This window comes from Lithobates pipiens, unplaced genomic scaffold (assembly GCF_037356315.1).
Source record: "Lithobates pipiens isolate NorthernLeopardFrog02 unplaced genomic scaffold, aLitPip1_a1.2 Scaffold_22, whole genome shotgun sequence".
NCBI lineage: Eukaryota > Metazoa > Chordata > Amphibia > Anura > Ranidae > Lithobates > Lithobates pipiens.
The window spans coordinates 250,661,406-250,676,630 of NW_027507784.1; the positions used below are offsets into that span (position 1 = coordinate 250,661,406).

Sequence of the window (15,225 nt, forward strand, 5' to 3'; positions counted from 1 at the left end):
GTGATCAAACAGTGAGTCTGATCTCCAAAAAGACCATGGAACTGCCAAATCTACCTGAATTGCCTGAACACATCCAGGACATGCAAGGTAAAACCCTTAGGACATTTTGACCCGGGACACAGGGAAGGCGATACAATTTCCTTAGTCAAAAGGAATCAGAGGAGGGAACCACGGACAAGGGCGAAGAACCACTTCATCTTTGTGAATCACCAGGTAAGTATGACAAGGTAATGCCTACAGTTCCGACACTCTGAGAGCAACCAAAAAGGCCACCTTCTGGGACAGCGCAAGCAGAGGAACCTCCCAAATATTTTCAAAGGGAGGCTCCTGTAGAACCGAACACACCAAGAGCAGATACCAAGGCCGGTAGAAGAGACCGCATTGGAGGCAGCATATGTCGAACCTCTTGATTAAGAGTACGCACCAAGGAGTCAGACTAATAAAACCACCAAGGCCGAAATCTGGCCCTTGATGGTACTCAAGGCAAAGTTCTGGCCTCGATGGTACTCAAGTCTCCCCCCCCCCCCCTGCACTGGTGATTGACATAGGCCAACACTATGGCATCGCCCAACTGGATCCATACCAGGAGTCCCAAAGTGGGCCTCCATGATCCATACATAGTCTGATCATTCAAAGTCCCAGGATATTGATAGTCCAGATAACTCCAGCGCCCCTGAGCAGAACACAGTCCCAGGACACCTCCCACCCAGACTGGCATTGGAAGTGACAAATGTCCAATATAAAGGGAGAAACAATGTGCCCTGCCGAAAACCCGGAAAGCAAAGCCACCAGACCAGAGAACCCCGGTTTTCTGGCTCAACCAAATCTGATAGCACAGAGACCTTGGGCATTTTAGAGCAGAATCTCACTTGAAGGGAGCTCGTATGGAACTGCACAAATGGAACTGCCTCAAGAAGGTAGATACCATCAGGCCTAACACCCACATGCAGGACCTAAGGGAGGCCCACCTGCAAGACAACGGTAGTTGAAGCGGAGCATGCAACTTCTGAAGTTTGCCCAGACGAAGAAACACTCTGGCTAGAGATGAAACCAGAGTCAGGCCCAGATAATTCAATTTTCTGGAAGGAGCCGACTTCAGGTAGTATAGAAGCCAAATGAAATCTGTGGTCTGCATAGCGAGCTACGTCACTCCTAAGGGCAGTCGAGGCTTGCAATTGGAGGTCGTCCAGGCAGCCCAGGCCCGCAATCCCCCGCTGACCTAACCATGTCAGAACTGGGGCCAACACCTTTGTGAATACGTGAGGAGTGGAGGCGAGAGACCAAAAGGTCAACACCATGAGCTGATAGTGCTCTTCTCCCACAGAAAAAAAGAGAGGAAGTGTTGGTGTCGGGCGCATATCGGAGTGCGTAAATAAGCATCTGTGATGTCGACAGAAGCCAGGAAGTCCCCACCACCATGCGAATGGACTCCATTCTGACCTTCTGTACCCACTGGAAACTGGACAAGCACACCCCAAAGTAACAGGGCTCGCACAGCCCCAGGGAGAACTGCCAACAGTCCAGTGACAGACACCTAATGGAAGGAAAAAAACAGGTTCAAGGTCGGAACACCAGGACATAGGTGAGGGTGATTTTCTCAGCCGCTAGCAGGGGTAAAGTGTTAAAACCGCCGGCAATACGCTGCAATAGCGGCGTTTTGCCGGCGGTATTACAGCGCTGCCCCATTGATTTCAATGGGGAGCAGCGGTAAACACACCGCTTCAAAGAAGTCGCTGGCAGGACTTTTCCCTGACGTCCTGCCAGCGCACCGCTGTAGTGTGAAAGCCCTCGGGCTTTCACACTACAGACAATGGTGCAGCTTCTTTAGGGCGGATTGCAGGCGCCATTTCTAACGCTATAGCGCCTGCAAAACGCTCTGGTGTGAAAGGGGTCTAACAGACAATTGCCTTGAAATGGAAACCCAAATCAGAGCTTTTAGAAGCCCAGTCCGCAGACCAACACTTAACACACAATACATGTCTAAGCACCACTGCAGAAACAGAGAGCTTAGTAACCAAGGAAACTGCGTCCAAGAGGTATCGCATAAAAACTGCACCCCCTCAGAGCAACTGGTCCGACAACTCCCCCCTCCAGGTGTGTCAGCTGGATCCTTAAAAACCAGAGATTCCTCTACCAGAATCATAGTCGGCTTGCGCAACCTAGATCCACTACTGGTGGAACAGTCCACTCTAAGGAGGGACCCCACAAAGGGGTACCTCACAGCGAAGCATTTTTGGAACCACAAAGGGGCGTTTTGGACACTGCCAGTCTTTAGAGGGGAGAAGGGAATGCTTCTGCCACATGAGAAAATGTATGGGTGCCAAAGGGACTAGCACCTCCGCACAGCTGCATCCTCCATCTTTAAAGTTTCCCACACAGATGTAATAAGGGTGACAGCTAGCACCTTCTTGTGTGCCACTGCAGTTGTGGAGGAACCACCTTACTGACAGGGAGTGTGGTCACCATCGCACAAGGTGGGCCACATCCACGACGGCAGACATGGGATCAGTCGAGACCGATGAGGCAGGGCTGGCAAGTACTAGCCTACATGTCTAAGCGCCACCTGTGAAAAAGCAAAGAACTCAGGAGGTCGCTGCCTGAGACCTCTGCCTTGATAGGCCCTGCACAGGGGCATCACTGAGGTCCCAAACGAGAGTCCCCGCACAGGGGGCGCTGACCAAGGCTCTTCACAAGAGGCACCGGCCGAAACAGATACCCCGCACAGAGGGCACTACTGGAACCCTAACAAGGGCACTGGCTGAGACCCCGCACAAGGGGCGCCTATGGAAAATCCTACACAGGGGGTACCACTGGACCCTTCGCAGAGGGCTTCCACTAAGGCCCCCGCACAGGGGGCATCTACGGGCCCACTTAACCTCCCAAAAGGGGGTAGCCCTCAGGGCGCCGTCCCTCTGGCATTGAGCCTCCAGCGTTGCCGTGTGGACTACATTTCTGGCTGCCCGCGAGTGCAAAGGTCCGCAGGAGGACCCGAACCAAGCAGAGCCGAGGAAGGAGGGTGGATACCCGCAACAGAAAGAGGCAGCCTCTGCCGCCCGCTCTAGGACCACCCAACACACACCTGGTCAGTAGGCTGCAAAGACGGGGCCTAAATTAGTTGAGGGCTGCTGCAGGGGGCACAGATCCACAGATGTCTGGACCACCCACCCAACCATCCAGCAGGTGCCTAAACGTACCCCGCACCATAGTGACAACCCGGGGGGGGGGGGGGGGGGAGAGGAGGAGTGGACAGAATGTCTGAAGCACCTAGGACTGAACACCCCAGGGAGTACCTGCTCCCCACACCACTCCAGGGAAGGAGAGGAGGGGGCCCCTTACTTACCTCTCCAGTGAAGTGCACGGGTAACGCTCCCAGACAGATCCTCCTCGCCATTAAAGTGGGGGGGCTGTTGGCCATGAGGAACGCTGCAACACAGGCCAAGAACCAATCATATGCAAACTCGCAGAGCTAGCCCCCATCCAGTAGGGCTATGTTACGGCTGACCTAGCTTGTAGCTGCGGTCTGCGCGAGCTCGCAGACCAGACTGGGGAGACCAACAGATCTTAGTGTTTAGCCCGTTGCCCAGTCCGGCAGTTGATTGTAGATCTCACAGGTCCTTACTCCTGACTAGGCAGAAAAAAACTGAAGGACTATAGCAGAGAGGGGGTGTTTATCACCTAGGATATAAGCGTAGCCAAGTCTTTTTTCTGCCTAGCGTCCTACTCCTGTAGGGGGTGATATAAACCTATGGTTCTGAAAAATTGAATGCCGTGTCTGTCAATATACAAAAGAGAAATAGATGAAGAACAAAACATATACCTGCTCAACCTGGTTTGAGAGATGCTGGAGCTCGGAAGGACCTGAGCGCTTCAATAGCAAAAATGTAAACGTAAATACTGCACATGGTATGCCATGCTAAAATGCTTTGGAATGTTACAATAAAGCTGCTACGATTGGCTGAAAAATGTTGAACTATTTAAATTTTTTTTCATTTATCAGATTTTCAGTAAAGTATTTTGGAATAGAATAGTGTGTGTAGGTTTTACATTGGCATTCCTGAAAAAAAAATATTAAAAACCATATAGTAGTATGCTCAAAATCATGTTATATTATAAACCAATTTATTGTGCCAATATAGGCGATTTCGTGCATTCCACCACACAGTGGCTTTTGCGTCACTCCCCCATATCAGTATATGCTCTTTCCAAATATACAAATCTTCTAATCACATATCGTTAAACTTTAATCCTCCTTGGTTAATAAGAATTATTCAGTCCTCAAATTCTCGTGATATTCAAAATCCAAAAACAAAAGATACTGAAGTAGTGTCGCACCAAAGGTAAAAAAAAATATTTTTTAATGAGCTCACATTTATTTGTGAATAAAAGCACAAACCATAAAGTCCCACTCCCATGTGCTCATAATTCCATGCAACCAGTCCCACATGCCAAATACACCTTACCAAATTATATGCCCACACATAACAGGACTGAATAGTGCAGACCAAACTCACTCTTTGCTCTTCAAACTTTTCTGCGACACTTCCTGTACTTTTATGATAGAATGCTGAAAATCGTAAAGCAAATTCGCAGATAAAACATTTCTCGTCAAAATTCTTTGTTTAGCGGCTGTGGCATTTTTAACGCGGGCTGCAAAGTTTGAAAGGGGGAACCGCCTATTAAACTCATCTATTGAGAAAGATGAGCCAAATGCTTGACTTGTATTCCTGGTACAGTCCTGTCAGAAAGCATATAGTGTAGATACGTCAACACTAAAGCAGCAATTCAGCATGGGAAATACCCATTTTAAAAAGGTAAACCACCTGGACCTGTACATCATTCTCTGGCTAACTACAGTTGTTGCACCACCTGCCAAATTAAGTGTCAAACACAAAATCCAGTGTTCAAAGCAAGTATTACAGGCCAGCCCCACTGCTGTGATGTTCTAAGTATGGTTCCCAAGATGTACATCGAGGGCAACCGATCCAAAAACTGCTTGTAAGCCCTGAGGCAATAAGCAGTTAAATATTGATGGAAGTGTCTAAAAGAATGGTTTAGTAACATTCATTATCTAAGGGCACTAGCAAACAACTGGAGTCCAACAAAGGTGGTGGGGTTATATAAGGGTGCACTGGAAGCAGTCTCAGCAAAGCTTTTGCCAGTGTTCAAACACCTGAAGGTAGTGACATACAACCCATGGTCAAGGACTTCTTGTCCTGTGTATTGTATGATTAAGAGATATCATTTAAAACCATAATCTGATCAACTCACAAATCAAAACAATATCATTTAAAAGAAATGTTACCTTTATTTCAGCCACTCTGGAGGAAAAGAGGCTTTGTGTGATCTCTCTTTCCATCTCTCGTTTGCTTTGCTTGTTTTCAGCCTGTTGTCCTCCTCCGCCGTAGACTGCACCTGCAAATCCCGCCTCTCCCCCTGCAGTCCAGTCCACAAGAGGGTCATAAACAAAAGCCTCAAGCAATGTCAGTAACGTCTCTCTTCCTCTTCTCATTATATGGAGGACCTGATGTTAAAACACAACCTTATTTGCCAACAGAACTAAGCAAGCTTAGCTATAATCAAAACAAACTAGAAAACATCTAAAAAGGTAAAAGGCAAAAGATTAAAGCAGGAAGGGGCTCATCACTGAACGCATGGTGCAGATTGCTTACGAAGGAAGTTTTTTTGACCAGGCTTTGGGGATTCCACTCACTGACTACACATGATCAATTAAAAAAAAAAAAAATTTGAAGCTACACATGGTTTTAAATGACTGGAACCCCTTTACTGCATAGTGAATTTTATCCTACAGGTGAATTATAGCCTTTAATATGAAACAATCATCCCTATGAAACCACCCCTGGGAAACCGCGGTATACTGCAACCCAAGAGGCTTGAGCCAACTGAACAATCCATCACATGGTCAAAAGGTGGAATTTCTATTCAAATACTTTAATAAATATCAAACATTCAGTAAATCCTATAAGCCCACACCCTAAGGTCCCTGTCACACCAGTGGACTGATTGGGTCTGCCTGTCTGTTTTTCCAGACAGACTCGATCGAACCGCCCATTGTTTTCTATGGGGCGGTGGAAGTCAGCAGACACCAGTCGACATCTGATCCCCTAAAAAACAGACGGATGGGGTTCCAAGTGCAGGCTGTGTCCATTTGCTATGCAGAAGCACTTAAAGGGTAAGTACACCTTTACAGAAAAATCTGTAAGGTGAACTTACATAGGTGCTCCCCCCCGATCCTGCTGACCTGGACTGCAGCAATCTCCCGTTCTAAGCCCTGGTATATCCGCGTCAGAAGTCTGGGGCTTAGAAATCCACTGAGCTGAGTTTGTGCAAGTTCACCTTACAGATTTTTTTTTTTTAATCTGTAAGCTTTTTTTTTTTAATCTGTAAGCTTTTTTTTTAATCTGTAAGCTTTTTTTTTAATCTGTAAGCTTTTTTTTTAATCTGTAAGCTTTTTTTTTAATCTGTAAGCATTTTTTTTTTAATCTGTAAGCTTTTTTTTTTTAATCTAAGCTTTTTTTTTTTAATCTAAGCTTTTTTTTTTTAATCTGTAAGCTTTTTTTTTAATCTGTAAATTTATTTATAATTTTTTTTTTAAGAGTAATGCATGTTCATTTAAATACAATTTCTAAGAAATATTAAAATTATAAACAGACATTGTCATTTAATTACATAAATGCCAATACATATATGCTTTGAATTGGTGCTTAAGTGCTTCTTCTGTGTGGACTGGGACTCCCTTCCTTTCCACCGATTTGAATAGGAAACAATTTGAAAGGTTGCGGTGCAATGTTTATGTATGTTCATTTAGGTTTGGTAGCCAGATTCAATAGCTCAATCATCCACAGACCTGTAGTGGTGATCCTCCCTTTAAGTTATTGTGGGTGGTTTATCCATGGGTTTATAAGGTGTTGCCAGTACTAACCAATGTACATGCTGAGGAAGCTGAGCTACGCCTATCTGCAAAACGCGTACGTTATTGGTTGGTAGTTTGGAACTCTCCAGTCCATGCCCACCAACCTTGTAAGCGGAGACTTGGAAGTGAAAAGCTTATCAGCCATGACAGGCTGCTTAAACTGCTGGCGGGAAGCGCTGTGAGCCAAAGTTACATACACCATTGAACTGCAACTGAAGCAGGACTTTCACACCTCAGAGACACGAACAGAAGAGCCTCAAGACACCTTTCACACTGTGCCTCCCATAGCGTTTAATTTTAGCTGCGTTTTACCGTCAGATCTGCGGCGCGCTTTTAACCCCCGCTAGCGGCTGAGAAAGGGTTAAAACCACCCGCAACAGTGGGGTTTTGCTGGCAGTATAGCCGCTCTACCCATTGATTTCAATTGGCAGGAGCGGTAAACACATCGCTCCAAAGAAGCTGCTGGCAGGACTTTTTCTGACGCCCTGCCAGCGCACCGCTCCAGTGTGAAAGCCCTCAGGCTTTCACACTGGAAACAATGGAGCAGCCGTTTTAGAGTGGATTGCAGGCACTATTTTTAACGCTATAGCACCTGCAAAATTCCCTCAGTGTGAAAGGGGCCTTACAGTTGGAGTGGGTGAGAGCCACGCAAACAGCTCTGTCGGTGTCTGACAGTTGGCTGCTTTGCTTTTTGAGCTATTACTTATGCGCCCTGTCAATATAGTTTGTGCTGTATCCCCTTGATCTCCTCCTAAACAACTTGAGCTGACAAGGCGATTCCTGGCGGCATTCGCGCTGTCGGTCCAAATAGCTGTATATGTTAATTAAAGAGGAGTTATCCAGAGTGGGTGAGAGCCATTCTGAAGTAATGTGCCCTTTGAAGTGAAACTGCACTGCATCTGAGCACCACAAACAAATAACGTGAAATCATTTTTAATATTCAAAGCAAACTCCTCCATCCATTTCTTCATGCTTCATTTTGCTGAGCAATCAATTTGAAAAACACCCCCTGGCATTTCAGGCCATGGACATCTTGAGTATGGGCAGATGATTCAAGCAGCATTTACTTCCTGGAAATCATCTGCCCTTAGGTCAGACATGGGTGGAGCAGAGAACTGTCCTGAAGACTCATGGGATGTAGGACCTCATTTGCCCAGGCATGGAAACCAGGAAGTAACAAAATATAGTAGAATATAATAAAATAAAAATGATCAAATAAATGCAAAAAAATTGGATTTTTTCTTTATCGTATATCATGGGACACAGAGCCTAATTACTTAATGGGATATCCCAAAGCAATGCTACTTAAGGGGAGGGGGACAATCCGCAGGGTAACCCCAGACTTGAGGACTTATACTGCTGCCAGTAGCACACTTTGCCCGAAGGCGATATCCTCATACCTCCTTACATCCACCTGATAAAATATTGTGAATGTATGCACTGAAGACCAAGTTGCGGTTTTGCAGATCTTAGCCATGGAGGTCTGGTGACGCACTGCCCAAGAAGCACTAACCTTCATGTGAAAAGGTGGAATCTTACCCCTTAAGTTATAAGTTTGAATTATAACTTGCTGAATCCACTTAGCGACAGTGGATTTCGACACTGCCTGTCCTTTCTTTAGGCAGAATAAATAAGACATCAGTCTTAAGAATCTGAGCAGGTGTCTTTAAATAGTTTCACTGCTCTCACCACATCAAGACAAGGTAGTGACTTTTCATCCATGGAACATGGGGCAAGACAATATCTTAGTTCAGGTGAAACCCTGAAACTACTTTTGGCAAAAAGCTTGGATGAAGGCGCAACACCACTCTGTCCTCGTGAATAATCAAATATGGCTCTTTACACGAAACAGCAGCCAATTCCGAACCCCTTCTTGCTGAGGATATAGCAACCAAGAACACCAGCTTCCTTGTCAGAAGGACTAAGGGAATATGCTGTATCGGTTCAAATGGTCATTTTTGTAACACTGACAAAACTAAGTTCAAGTCCCAAAGGTGATTTAACTGGCGGATTAATCTGCACCACCCTTTGCATAAAACCCTGGACTAAAGATTGCGTAGCCATCGGTCTTTGAAATAAAAATTGATAAGGCTGAGAGACTTGGCCCTTAATAGTACTCAGGGCCAACTTCATCTCTACTCCTAATTATAGAAAGGCAAGAATTCTGCCTATGATACATCTCCGAGGGTGTCAACCCTTGGATTCACACCAGGAAACATAAGCCCTCCAGACTAATATATAGCTCTGGAAGCTGGCTTGCTTGCATTAATCAAAGTAGAAATAACTGACCCAGAATGTGGGTTTCAATAGCTGGGCCTTTAAATTTAGCATTCGTAAAGTAGGATGGAATATCGGCTCCTGTGAGAGCAGGTCTGGCCTTAGTGGAAGGGACCATGAATCATCCACTGCCATATTTATGATTTCTGCATACCATGACCTTCTGGCCCATGCTGGTACTACCAGAATTACCAGCTTTCTTTCCAGCTTGATTCTGCAAAGCAGTCACGGTAACAACTGAATAAGGGGTAATGCATAGATCAGTGAGAACTGATCCCACGGGGTCACCAACGCATCTGTTCTGCATGCGAGTCGATCCCTTGTCCTGGACACAAAGTTGACTAATGGTTGAATCTGGATGCTAGAAGATTTACATCCGGAGTCCCCCATCTTTGGGGAACAGCCCGAAAAATGTCAGGCGACGAGACCATTGCCCTAGGAATAACTGCTGGCAACTTAAGTAGTCCATCTGGCAATTCTCTACTCCTGGAATGAAGACTGCTGACAAGCACGGAACATTCCTTCCTGCCCAAGTTAGAATATGGTTCACATTATTCTGCGCTGAGAGACCCTTGGTGCTCCCTTGGTGATTGCTATAGGCCACCGCTGTGGCATTGTCAGATTCAATCCCGTATCCTAGGAGTTCAGGCCTTCAGAGACGCACTGCCCGCATCTCTGAGCTGTTGGAGGCTCTTTTGGTTTTTGACCACTGTCACTGGACAGTTGTCTTCTCTAGTACTGCTCCCCAGCCTGAAAGGCTGGCATCTGTCATTACTACTTTCCAGATAATTGGTCTGAAGGATTTTCCTTTCAGCAGATTCTGGGTTAGTAATCACCAACTGAGGCTTTGGGACACCCACATTGGCAAGTCCAAAGCGTGGATTGTTTTGTTGCAAGCAGACAGGATACTGTTTTGCAAGTCTCAAATGGAACTGGGCATAGACGGCTTCAAATTAAGCCACCATCTTTCCCAACAACCTCATGCAAAGGAGAATTGAGAGATTTCCTTTGGACCTGACCATCCGCACCAGCTCTCGTATGGAGTTGATTTTTGCCTGAGGCAAGAACACTTTTCTGGGCTGCGTCTATGATCAGACCCAAATACTCTAGCTTATTTAGCGGTATTAAGACTTCTCTAGGCTGAGAATCCCACCCAGATTTTTCAGGTAAGTGGTTGTAATGCACACACTTTGCTCCAAACGGGCCATCGATTGGTCTATTAGCATTAGATTGTCTAGGTAGGCCAAGACCGTCATGCCCTGTGCCCTTAACATGGCTACTTTTGTGAACACTCGGAGGACTGTAGCTGGCCTGAAGGGCAAGGCTATAAACTGAAATGCTGCTGTTCTACTTCGATCCGCAAAGACCTCAGGTGTGTGGAAAATGCAGGGACATGCAGATATGCATCCCTGATGTCGCTAGAAGTTCTCCTTGTAGGATAGAAACTACTGACCTGATCGACTCCATTGAAAGGAGCAAATCTTCAGGAACAGATTTAGATTCTTTAGATCTAGAATGGGTCTGTTGAATAAAACTCCAAAGCTTGCTCTTCTGTGCATAAACAGGAAACGCCTGAAAAGGCTGTGAAGGTTTTTAGAAACCTAAAGAAGAATCAGATCAGCTGACTCTGCTACAGGTAGCTTGAAAGAGGCACAAACCATCTCTATAAGATATTGTACCAGTAATCTCTAAGATTGCAGGGCTGAAAAAGGATCATCTACCATTGTTTCCCCCACAGAGTAATAATAAATATACCTTTCTTCCTGATCACCTGAGGGTAACCCCTCATCCTCTACCCACTGTTCCCTTGATAAGGGGTCTAAGATGGGGAAGGGGGATCTAACAGGCTTCCTATCCTTTTGGATAGTGGATGCAATTAAAGTCACTAATGTTCCTTCTAGGCCCTGTAGGGCGGAGGAAAACGCATTTTCAGTCATGTATACAGGGGTTGAATTTTCTGTGCCTGGGCCTGACCCTGAGGCTTTCCTCTAGAGTCTGATGGTGGAAGCCGTCGCCACTGCCTAGAGGAGGATGCACAGGGGAAGGAGTCCATTTAAATGAAGGACGCAAAAGAGTACCTTTCCCACTATAAATAATTTGGATGTGTTTGAACAAATCCTCCTCAAATAGTCGATCCTTATGAAAAGGGAAGCTAGTCACAAGCCTTTTGCAAGGTGCTTCGGCTGAAAAAAAATGTTTGTACTCACCATAAAATCCTTTTTTCTGGAGTTCACTGACTCACAGCTCCTTTATTCTTGACAATCGGGTTGTTACTCCACCTTCAGGAGAGGACTAGGCAGAACATGTTAACATGTACAAAAAACAGAACTTTTTAGTTCTGCCTAAGGGCGGTTCCCTTCGGTAACAACCCCCCAGCCTGCTTCCTGCAGCCGCAGTACGTCAACAAGCACTATAACGTAATCAATAAGAGGGGAGGGTGCTTAGTCAGTGAACTCTAGAGAAAAGGATTTTACGGCGAGTACAAAAATCCAATTTTCTCTTACATTCACTGACTGACAGCTCCTTTATTCTTAACCATCGGGACATCCCCAAGCAGTATCATAACAATGGATGGGAAACAGCATAAAAGAACTTCACCCACAATCAGAAGTGCTCCCCAACAGGGGAGACACCACCTTATCTAATCGCATCAGAACTTGTCGTAACAATGCAACAGTGCATTATACTCAAAAGGTAACTATTTTCTTTAAACAGAAAAAGGAGTGCAGAATTACAAAATTAAACGTCCGCCCACAAAAACGTTGCGGCCAAAGCAGGCATCAGGCGATGCGCTTACATCCACTCTGTAGAATTTGGTAAAAATGTGAACGGACGAAATCGCCGCCTACACACCAGAGTGACTGACACTCAATGTCAGAAGCCCAAGAGGCCCCAATTGTCCTGGTGGAATGGGCCATAGCAGGAAAGGGGGGCACCTGCCCCTTCAAGGCGTAGGCCTTTACCACATCTGTTTGATCCACCTGGAAATGGTGGTCGATGAGACAGCTATACCTTTTTCAGACCAGCTACCGAAATGAACAGAGAATCTAACTCCCAAAGGAGAGCCGTAGCAGACAAATCTAGCTTTATATAAAAAAAAAGGGGAGAAGAACAACCGCGCTGTCCTAAAAAATTAATCTTAGGGTATACGCCCCCCGTATGGGAGACTATATATGCAAAAACAAACAGTAAATATAGTGCAGTGTCACATATTACATATGTTAAGAATAACCCAAAATGCACCTCCCATGTGGGAGACTATATTTATATATATATATAAACTAACAATAAATATAGTGCAGTGTCACATATTACATGTGTTATAAATAACCCAAAATACAAGAATAGCACTGTTACCTACAAGATATATAGGAAAAAAAATAAGTGCAAGATATATTAATACATACATTTGATATAACATAAGCAAACAATCAAAAGATCTAAAAATCTAAAACACCCTCAATCTAAAAGTGTCCTTGTTTGATGGTCCTTAAACTGAAGCCATAAAAGCAAAAAGTTGCAAAAAACACCACGTGTCACATCTGGTAGCGTTGACTCTCTGATTTATATTCCAAGCCGCGAGGCATACTATAGTGCACCACCACCAAAAATTGAGATTGGCTCCTTACCAGACGTCCTTAAATGGTACGCTCTAAGAGATCAAGCCAGAAGTCTGAGTAGGACGGCGGTATCGGGAAACGGTGGGGCCTGTATCGGATTAGGGAGGTGGACCATTTAACATAAATGCTTTGGAGCCCCTATGAATTGTGGTCTTGGATGAGGGTGGAGTCTTTGGAGGATTGAGGAACACGTATAGTCTGGCTTGATCTCTTAGAGCGTACCATTTAAGGACGTCTGGTAAGGAGCCAATCTCAATTTTTGGTGGTGGTGCACTATAGTATGCCTCGCGGCTTGGAATATAAATCAGAGAGTCAACGCTACCAGATGTGACACGTGGTGTTTTTTGCAACTTATTGCTTTTATGGATTCAGTTTAAGGACTATCAAACAAGGACACATTTAGATTGAGGGTGTTTAGATTTTTAGATCTTTTGATTGCTTACGTTATATCAAATTTTTTTTTCTGAAGTGTATGTATTAATATATCTTTCACTTATTTTTTTCTCCTATATATCTTGTAGGTAACGGTGCTATTCTTGTATTTTTGGGTTATTTATAACACATGTAATCTGTGACACTGCACTATATTTATTGTTTGTCTATATATATATATATATATATATATATATATATATATATATATATATATATATATATATATATATATATATATATATATATATATATATATATAGTCTCCCACATGGGAGGTGCATTTTGGGTTATTCTTAACATATGTAATATGTGACACTGCACTATATTTACTGTTTGTTTTTGCATATATAGTCTCCCATACGGGGGGCGTATACCCTAAGATAAATTTTTTAGGACAGCCGGTTCTTCTTCTCCCCTTTTTTTTATGTTTACAAGTATATAACTTTTGGTATATAACAGAACTGCAGCAGTATTGGATTTTGTATAATTTTTCAAATTATTTTGTAGCACGATTTTTTCCTTTTTTACTTACTAAAATCTAGCTTTATAGCCCTGACTACGTTCAGGAAATAAAGGGCCACCTCTTAGGATGTGTATGTTTAGGACACAGAGATGGTAACACGATATATTCATTGATGTGGAACGGCGAAACCACCTTCCGCAGAAAGGAAGGTTGTGGACGCAACACCACCTTATCCTATAGGTAACCATATAGGGTGACTTGCAAGACAAGGCCGCCAGTTCTGAAAACCTCCTGGCTGATGAAATGGCCACTAGAAAGACCATTTTCTGAGAAAGAGTCAACAAAGGAACTCCTCTGATGTTCTCAAATGGCGGTTTCTGAAGCGCCGATAACACCAGGTTCAGATCCCACAGGGGTAACGGTGGACACACCGGAGGAACTACAAATCTGACCCCCTGAACAAAAGTGCTTACTAGAGAGTGATACACCAGAGGTCACTGAAAAAGAGAGTCAAGGCTGATATTGGTCCTTTAATGGTGCTTAACCAGCTCCCGACAGGCGCACAATGATGTTCGTGGGCAGAATGGCACGGGCAGGCATATTGGCGTACAGGGATGTCCATTTCTATATGCCGTCCTGCCATAGCACTTGCGCCATCGACACGCTCACGTCGGGACCCCCGTGAGCCCAGTCGCAGGTCCCAAGGTCTCGATCGCCGCGGGTATACCCGCGATCGTCTCACGGGGAGATGCCGTTGTAAACAGTATCTCCCCATTCTGCCTAGCAACAAGTGACACTGATCTCTGCTCCATGTGATTGGAGCAGAGATCAGTGTTCACTAACACAAAGCCCATCCCCCCACAGTTAGTAACACGCCCCTAGGAACACTTAACCCCTACACTGCCACCCCTGGTTAACTCCTTCACTGCCAGTGTCATTTACATAGGAATCAGTGCAATTGTATAGCACCGATTGCTGTATAAATGACAATAGTAAAAATGTGTCCAAAATTTCCGATGTGTCCACCATAATGTTGCAGTCACAATAAAAAATAAAATCGCTGAACGCTGCCATTACTAGTAAAAAAAAATAATAATAATATATATATATATATATATATATATATATATATATATATATATATATATATATATATATATATATATATATATATTAATAAAAATGCCATAAAACTATCCCCTATTTTGTAAATGATATAACTTTTGCACAAACCAATAAATCGCTTATTGCTTTTTTTCCCCAATACGTAGAATACGTATCGGCCTAAACTGAGGGAAAAACGTTTTTTTAAATATATTTTTGGGGGATATTTATTATAAATAAAACAAAACAATATAATATAGCGCTAAAAGTGTGCTGTGAAAACACACTTTTTTAGCGCTACATTATATTGTTTGGTTTTATTTATGAATTTGGTTATGTTCGTATGTAGCTGCTTGTTCTCACATAAATTTTTGGTTAGCGCAATATTTTTCTCC

At 44.2% G+C, this 15,225-nt stretch overlaps 1 protein-coding gene across 1 annotated transcript in view; it reads right to left on the bottom strand.

Moving 5' to 3' along the window:
* SMG1 (SMG1 nonsense mediated mRNA decay associated PI3K related kinase) overlaps positions 1–15,225 on the bottom strand; it is a gene marked incomplete in the record, with an annotated part of 420,057 nt that overhangs the window by 123,140 nt on the left and 281,692 nt on the right. The window contains 1 exon segment of the mRNA XM_077448938.1: positions 5,303–5,521. Within this exon segment, the coding sequence (XP_077305064.1) occupies positions 5,303–5,521 (219 nt within the window).